General features: G+C 43.0%; 1 protein-coding gene across 1 annotated transcript; it reads left to right on the top strand.

Moving 5' to 3' along the window:
- The first annotated feature begins 2,745 nt into the window (after positions 1 to 2,745).
- LOC110530015 (transmembrane protein 125-like) lies at positions 2,746 to 5,178 on the top strand. Its single transcript, XM_021612771.2, has 2 exons — positions 2,746 to 3,165; positions 3,469 to 5,178. The coding sequence occupies exon 2, from the start codon at positions 3,522 to 3,524 to the stop codon at positions 4,212 to 4,214; it is 693 nt and encodes a 230-aa protein (XP_021468446.1). The 5' UTR covers positions 2,746 to 3,165; positions 3,469 to 3,521; the 3' UTR covers positions 4,215 to 5,178.
- Positions 5,179 to 8,698: the final 3,520 nt, after the last annotated feature.

The raw sequence follows: 8,698 nt of genomic DNA, 5'->3' as shown, positions 1-8,698 counted from the left end.
AATGGGACAAGGACATCCCTGCTGGGCAAACCCTCCACTAACCCAGACGAGGCTGGGCCAACTGTGTGCCGCCCCATAGGTTTTCTGGTCGTGGCCATCTGCGATAGAGCCTGGACTCCAGAATCTCTAGTGGCACAGCTAGCACCGCAATGCAGTGCAGTGCCTTAGACAACTGTGCCACTCGGGAGGCCCTCACCTGCCTTACCTACTTCAGAGGGGTTGGGTTAAATGCAGAAGACACATTTCGGTTGAATGCATTCAGTTGTGCAACTGACTAGGTATCCCCTTCCTCTTACTACCTCAACAGTTTTGTTTTTCACTGAAAACAAGTACTGTCCAATAATAGTAAACCTGCTTTCAAACTTACAAGTACAATAGAAAGGCAGGTTTTAAATTAAGATGATGCATTGTTCTAAGGCCCAAATGTAACTTGAAAGTTTAACAATGTTATCATACCATCCACGGTAAATACAACACATTATACAAAATAATCTGAATAAAGAAATATCTTACAAACAGATACATTCTTGAATATCGTCAATAGGATACCTCCCCTGAAACCTGAATGCCTAGGCTACTTTACATATTCAAGATAGACAAGGCTTACCTTGCTTCAAAGTAGCCTAGCCAACATTTGATTGAGGGGATTTTTTTTATATGAACATTGATATGCAGGGTTCAGTAGGTCTGAAGGGTGTACTTCAAAGCAGGGTCAATGAGTTAGCCAGTTAACTTTGATAAACAACCTAAAATGTCTACAGATTTTCAGGTTCATTAATAAAGCTACATTTCAATATGTTTTGGGGGGGTTTTGTGTCAATTCGACCATGCCCATTTCAATATTTAGGCAAGTTAACTGGCAAATTCATTGATTATGCTTTGTAATATAGCCCTCTGGTGTGGATTAAGCAACAACTGTCTCAACTGGGAAAAAGTATGTCCTCTCCTCGACTCCTCCATAAACCAAAAAGCAGTTGCCATATGTAGGAGTGTCAATTTGTTAATACGCAAACGAAAGTGTCCTCTCCTTGATAGCCTCCTCCTGCAGAGGAAGTACAAGTATATCCTTCCGACGGCTAGCGCAGAAGTGTTTTAAAAGCCGCCACACACCCTTTGAGTCAGCAGTTGTTTTCTCGAAGGAGAAAAGCATGCATGCATACATTTAAAAAACAATACGCTACTTATCTATTAAATGTCTCACACGAAAATACATTTCTTTTTACTACTTTACACTTATTTTAGGATTCCACCCCTGTGACATGCTAGCAAAGAAGGTGAGTCTCATTTCATACAACTACATTTGTTTCCAGGTTTCCTCCCCTCCCGTCTTCGATTACCTTTCAACTTTTTCAAAAGCAGTAGAGGACGGAGGAGTGGGCGCGAGTTGGAGATCATAGACTTAGTTACACTTCTCATCTTTGTGTCTGTGACAGCATGGGCAGCACCATTGAGGCTATCTCCATTTTAAAGTAGTCAATTTGTTATTCTACTACTTCTATGAGTTGGTAAATAAACTGAAAGGGTGCATACTGCCACCTGGAGTGTTTTGTTAGGAGATGTATATATACTGGTGATATATACTGGTGATATACTGCCACCTGCAGTTATGGAATGTTTTCTCACAAGTATAATTCAATGGATGATCTCTCCTGATTATCTGGGTGGAATTGTCTATCTAAGTCTATGGTGGAGGTGCAAAAAAACAAACAAGTGGAGGGCCAGTAACACCATCAACCAATCAGAGCCGGGAGAGCATACACCGTTCATAGTTACTCTAATAAGGACACCTCCACCCAAGAGGCTATTCATATGAAGTGTTCCCATTTTCCTTCAATAGCATAAATCACATAGCCTATCTTTATCTTCATGTTTGGCTCTGGCATAAACTATATGCAGTATTATGCCTACACATTAGGCGCTGACATTGGAGTTTGAACAGTATAAGATGGGAAGGGCCAGTTAGAGCCTTCATTGTGGCTAACACAAGAGGCAATCTTAGATCATGTGAATCAATGACGCCATGCTCGGAGTGACAGAGGGGGCATTATCTGGGGACACTGACATCAGAGCCACCTCCACAAACACACCAGCCGTCTCCAGCTCAGTCGTTGTGTCCATCGGCTGCCCCATTGTCTGTGTGTCCGCGTGCCGTCTCACTGCGAAGCACTGGTCGATGTCACCAATGCCACACCATAACAATCCCACCCTCCCCCCCTATTTCCACCATATGTATTGTGATTTGTGATTGTGCTTTTTGACCACTTAATGACGTGGTAGTTTTCCTTTATGAGAAGAGTAGAGAGGTTGTCCTCTCTCATTGCCCATGTGGAGTGGGTGGCGCTGTGTGTGTGTGTGTGTGCCGGTGCCGGTGCCCACAGTGCCAGCGAGCCCGTGATGCCAGCTTTGACAGAACCAAGTCAAATAAGTGGGCAGTGTGTCACTGTCATCAGGCTTACCATCTTGTGGGTGAGCGAAGCGTATACAAATCTTCTGCCTACCCACCCTCACTACCATTATCATCACCACCACTAGCATCCCCACTCATGATGGATGTCCTAGACTCCCTCCTTCTGTGTGTCATCATCCTTGATTCTCTACCCTGACAATTATCACAACTCACAGTGAAAGTGTGTGTGTGTGTGTGTGTGTGTGTGTGTGTGTGTGTGTGTGTGTGTGTGTGTGTGTGTGTGTGTGTGTGTGTGTGTGTGTGTGTGTGAGAGAGAGAGAGAGAGATATGAGAACAGACCAGAGCGAGAGAGAGCGATAGGAGAGCAGACCAGAGAGAGAGAGAGCGATAGACGAGCAGACCAGAGAGAGATTACACTAAGGAGGGAGGACCTGTTGACATATATCTCTCAAGTCAGCCATGAGGATCTCCTTCAGGACTGGAAACTACCTCAGATAACCTGACACCACTGCAAACAAGCATACAGTCAACGCTGGGGCACATGGACCATGACACAACCAGGATGACTCCACTCTGAGACCCACCAAGATGCACAGCTTTGGAATTATGAACCACAACTGTCTCAACCAGCCTCCAGGAAGTTTTGTGGAGTGTGTATGTCTATCATGATGTGTTTTTGTTATGACGATCTGATTGGAGGACTGACAGGTGGAATGACTAAAGAGAGGCTGGAGGAACAGGCTTGTTAGTCTGCGCTGGTAAGTAATCTATATGTGACTTTGTTACTATGGGCCAGCACCATCACGTGCACATTTCAGTACAAATCTCTGGAGAACTACTGTAGTATAGACTGCATCCCTCAAGAACTTTGAGTTGTGCATTGCTAATATAAACAATGGATGTTGATGAGGCAACTAGCACAAAAGAGAACAAGTAGAATGTGATGAGACTTGCATGGCATCTTTAACCATTGATAGAGTTCACAACATAGCTCAATGCTAGTTACACAAGCATAGAATTTGAATATGACATTTAACCCAAACTGCTCTTAACCCCCTCAGGTACCTATTGTGAGCTGGCTGGATCAACCTCGAGGGGGGCTCCCCTAGTAGCCATGGCTGAGATGGAGGAGTTCTCCCCCATGTCCCCGCGGCGCACCCCACGCCGGACCCCCCGTGTGCTGCGCCTGGACCCGGCCCTGCTCCAGCGGCGCGTGTTGGAGGACCAGGTGGAACTGTGGTGGTTCCGCGAGCCGCGGCGCTCCCTGCTCTGCTACTGCATCTCAGTGTGCCTCGTCCTGGGCTTGGGGCTGGGCGGCGTAGGCCTCCTCTCCACCACCACCAGCCTGTCCGGGGAGTGGCGCCTAGGAGTGGGCACCATGCTCTGCCTCCTAGCTCTGGCTGTCCTCCTCAAACAGCTCCTAAGCTCCGCCGTCCAGGATATGAATTGCGTTCACAGCCGGAGGCGGATAGAGTTAATGAAGAGTGGTGGGCGGGCGGACCCGGTGGTCATCATTTTCACCGGGATGGCTTTGGCACTCTGCGGAGGGGTCCTACTCTACATGTCGCTGGCCAGCGGGCACCATGGGCCCGGGCAGCGCCACAGGGATATGTTTCTGTCCGGGGTGGTGCTACTGTGGGTAGGGGGCACCACCGGGTTGGCGGTGGCTGGGTACTTGCTGGTAGTGCACCTCCAGCAGAGGAGAGAGAGGAGGATGTTGCAGAGGCGGAGGAGGGGAGGGAGAGGGTTACGGGGCAGGGCAGTCAGGGTGTTTACGGTCTCCTCTAGTAGAACTAGCCTCATCTGAGAGTGCAGACCCGGGTCTTGTTCATTAGGCACCAAACGGCGTTGCCCTAATGAAAACTACCCTTGGTTGAAATAGTATTTGTATTTCTTTAAAATACTTGAGCTGTGCTTGATTGAGCTTGCCTGGCGCAATGGGACCAGAGCCATATCATACTGTATACATCCCAGGTCTGTTGTAGAGGAGAGGAAAACAAGTGAGGAGAGGAGAGCAGGAGGTGAAAAGAGGAGTGGAGAGGGAGGCAAGTTAGGAAAGGAGAGACGAGATGAGACTAGGGGACTTAATAGATGAAGGGACTTGAGGGGAGGGAAAGATAGGAAAGGGGTATCACCACTCACTCTCCCGGGTCTGTAACAGAGTCCTGTGTTTGTTGCTGGCACTGTGACTGCGTCATCCTGTTGACTAATGCCCATTGCAGACCGTGCCTACTATGCCAACTATGCCATTCACCACTGCTGTGTTGTGGGAACCAGGCTGTGCAGGGTGACACCAGCCCCACGGACCCCCAGGACCCTCAGTCACACTGGCCATTGTTTCTATCAGTGGCAGAATGAGCGCTACACTGCCGTCGTCACAAACAAGCCACTCGCATTTGGGGAGACCCGACCAAGTCACATTGTTCTAGTTCCTCTGTGTTGTTTTGACTCACTTGTCCTATTTGATGTTATTATATTGACCCAAATTTGGTAGTCTTATCAGTGTTTAATTTGTAAATCGGAAGGTGCAGGAACCATTTTTTTGCATGAAATCGGGTGACCTGGGGGCTCAGAGGTACTGGAAAACATGACAAAATAGATGCACCTTTATAATAAAGCATAACGTGCATATCGTCGCATTCACCTAGTGGCATAGAGTAGAGGCGCTTACAGAAGTTGCACACATGGGCAGTGGTGGAAAAAGTACTCAATTGTCATACTTGAGTAAAAGTAAAGATACCTTAATGGAAAATAACTCAAGTGAAAGTGAAAGTCACCCAGTAAAATACTACTTGAGTAAAAGTAAAGATACCTTAATGGAAAATAACTCAAGTGAAAGTCACCCAGTAAAATACTACTTGAGTAAAAGTATTTGGTTTTCAACATAGTTAAGTATCAAAAGCACATTTAATTGCTAAAATATACTTAAGTATCAAAGTACAAATCATTTAAAATTCCTTATATTAAGCAAATCAGACGGCACCATGTTATTTTTTTACATTTTAATTAACGGATAGCCAGGGGCACACTCCAACACTCAGACATTATTTACAAACTAAGCATTTGTGTTTAATGAGTCTGCCAGATCAGAGGCAGTAGAGATGACAAGGGATGTTCTCTTGATAAGTGTGTGAATTGGACCTGCTAAGCATTCAAAATGGACCTAGTACTTTTGGGTGTCAGGGAAAATGTACGGAGTAAAAAGTATATTATTTTCTTTGGGAATGTAGTGAAGTAAAAGTTGTCCAAAATAGTAAATAGACTTAAGTAGAACCCTTAGTAGCCTAGGATCTGGGGAAAATGTGCCCTTTTATAAACTAATTTTATACAACTCTACTTTTACGACTGCAGACTTTGGAAGAATCTTTTTTAATACCACACAGATGATTGAAATGACAGGCTGGTTTGACACTGACAAACTGAGAATCTGAATTCATTAAAAAACGACCTAGTCTTGAATCCATCAATAGCCTAGGCCTAGATGTGTGGAGACACATATTGTACAATATGAGGAAGAAATTACAGTCCTAAAATAGCTTTCCAGTTTCACTGACTCACCCAATGATGTGCAGCGCACTTGTGGCAAAAGCCTATCTCTTTCTTGTTATACTTTGTAAAAAATTGTAAAACAGTGCTGTTCGCTCAATAGACCTATTTGGAAGTTTATCAAATATGTTGGTAGCCTACAGACAGATTAGTCTTCTCTTTTAAATGGAGTAGTATTCTGAATTATTTCATTTATTTCTGTACAGACAGCAGTAATTCTATAACTTAACGGCAAATGTATTTCAATGTATCAGGGGTGCTGACTCTATAAGGAAAAATTGGCATATTAAATAACTGAACAAACAAATGTGATGAAGTGCAATGCTGGAGAAATGAGAGTTGCAGGATCATGTCTTTCAGAGCAGAGAGAAGGAGAGAGATCATAGAAAGTGACTCTCATTCTAGTTCTGTGAGCGACAAGCGTGCTTTTCTCTCGCACCACAGCAACAACCATTCATTCGTTGGTTTCAAATATAGGCTACAGTGTTGCGCAAACCTCAATCAACTTTTTTTAATGGGCAGGAAAATGAATGGCAAGGCAACTCAAATGAACTTTGATCGCTTTTATTCACATTTTTACAATGCAATGCAAATATTTATCGTGCCTCAAGAGGTACCGGATCCTACCAAATATCCTACCAAGTTTCCCGGAATGGAACAGTCCAAAAATTAGAGGTGCCGGATCCTGTTCAAATTAAGCACGGGTAGTTTTTCTAATGAACAGTTATGTGTAAAAAATAAATAAGACCAAACGCAGGAATGGTTGCAATGTCCATATTAGGACAGTCTCAGCAGCACTTGTTCTAAGCTGTCCTAATATGGACACCGCACACTTATTTTGTATGTACTGTATCAGATGAATATCAACTTTTTTACAAATATGATGATATGGACTCAACAGCTACAGGTCAATCTGTCTGTATAGATTGTATATTCTACTGTTTTTAGCTAAATGCTGAGAAAAAAAGTGACAGTGTATATAAACCTGAGAACTGTAAACAATTGATGAGAACAAACTAAGGTTAATCTTTTCTCCATGAGACTTATTGTCTTAATTCTTCATCAATTATGATAAAGTGGCAAAGAAAATGACTGAAAATATGTTTTTTTTTGTACAAGAGCCGCATTTCAATAATTTATTACCAAGTTGATTATAATAAATGTATCAATATCAATGGTTACATGGAAGTGTTGTTCATTTTTAAGGATTGAAAAAACAACATCACTTCAGCATAGTGTTTGATGGATCTCGCATCTTGAACATAATACAATTTTTACGTCATATAAAAAGTGTTAAAAGACTACAAAGTGCCTCCAGAAAGTATTTATACCCCTGGACTTATTTCACATTTTGATTAATTACAGCCTGAATTCAAAATGGATTACATTGATAAATTGTCTCACCCATCTAGACACAATGCCCCATAATAACAAAGTGAAAACATGCGTTTCGAAAAGTTTGCACATTTATTGAAAATAAAATACAGAAATATCCAATTTACGTAAGTATTCACACCCATGAGTCAATACATGTTAGAATGAGATTTGGAAGTGATTACAGCTGTGAGTCTTTCTGGGTAAGTCTCGAAGAGTTTTTCATACCTGGATTGTACAGTATTTGCCCATTATTCTTTTCAAGCTCTGACAAATTGGTTGTTGATCATTACTAGACAACCATTTTCAAGTCTTGCCATTTTCAAGTCAAAACTGGAACTTGGCCACTCAGGAACATTCACTGTCTCCTTGGTAAGCAACTCCAGTGCAGATTTAGCCTTGTGTTTTAGGTTATTGTCCTGCTGAAAGGTGACTCCATCTCCCAGTGAATGGCTCAAAGCAGACTGAACCAGGGATTCCTCTAGGATTTTGCCTGTACTGTTTAAGCGTTTTCGTATGTACAGTTTAGTCGGAAGTTTACATACGCCTTAGCCAAATACATTTAAACTCAGTTTTTCACAATTCCTGACATTTAATCCTAGTAAAAAATGTCCATGTCTTAGGTCAGTTAGGATCACCACTTTATTTTAAGAATGTGAAATGTCAGAATAATAGTAGAGAGAATTATTTATTTCAGCTTGTATTTCTTTCATCACATTCCCAGTGGGTCAGAAGTTTACATACACTCAATTATTATTTGGTAGCATTGCCTTTAAATTGTTTAACTTGGGACAAATGTTTCGGGTAGACTTCCACAATCTTCCCTCAGTAAGATGGGTGAATTTTGGCCCATTCCTCCTGACAGAGCTGGTGTAACTGAGTCAGGTTTGTAGGCCTCCTTGCTCGCACACGCTTTTTCAGTTCTGCCCACAAATGTTCTATGGAACAAGCTTTTACTTCCTAACTGATGTCTTGAGATGTTGCTTCAATATATCCACGCAATTTTCCTTTCTCATGATGCCATCTATTTTGTGAAGTGCACCAGTCCCTCCTGCAGCAAAGCACCCCCACAACATGATGCTGCCACCCATGTGCTTCACGGTTGGGATGGGATTCTTCAGCTTGCAAGCACCTCTCTTTTTCCTCCAAACATAACGATAGTCATTATGGCCAAACACTTCTATTTTTGTTTCATCAGACCAGAGAACATTTCTCCAAAAAGTACGATCTTTGTCCCCATGTGCAGTTGCAAACCATAGTCTGGCTTTTTCATGGCGGTATTGGAGCGGTGGCTTCTTCCTTGCTGACCGGCCTTTCAGGTTATGTCTATATAGGACTCGTTTTACTGTGGATATAGATACTTTTGTACCT

Source organism: Oncorhynchus mykiss, chromosome 8 (genome assembly GCF_013265735.2).
Source record: "Oncorhynchus mykiss isolate Arlee chromosome 8, USDA_OmykA_1.1, whole genome shotgun sequence".
Taxonomy (NCBI): domain Eukaryota; kingdom Metazoa; phylum Chordata; class Actinopteri; order Salmoniformes; family Salmonidae; genus Oncorhynchus; species Oncorhynchus mykiss.
The sequence above is the reverse complement of the archived record's forward strand: the minus strand, read 5'-3'. Positions and strand labels throughout refer to the sequence as shown.

What these genes read in the sequence shown, in the direction of transcription:
- LOC110530015 (XM_021612771.2), top strand. Translation starts at nt 3,522, where the DNA reads ATGGCTGAGATGGAGGAGTTCTCCCCCATGTCCCCGCGGCGCACCCCA.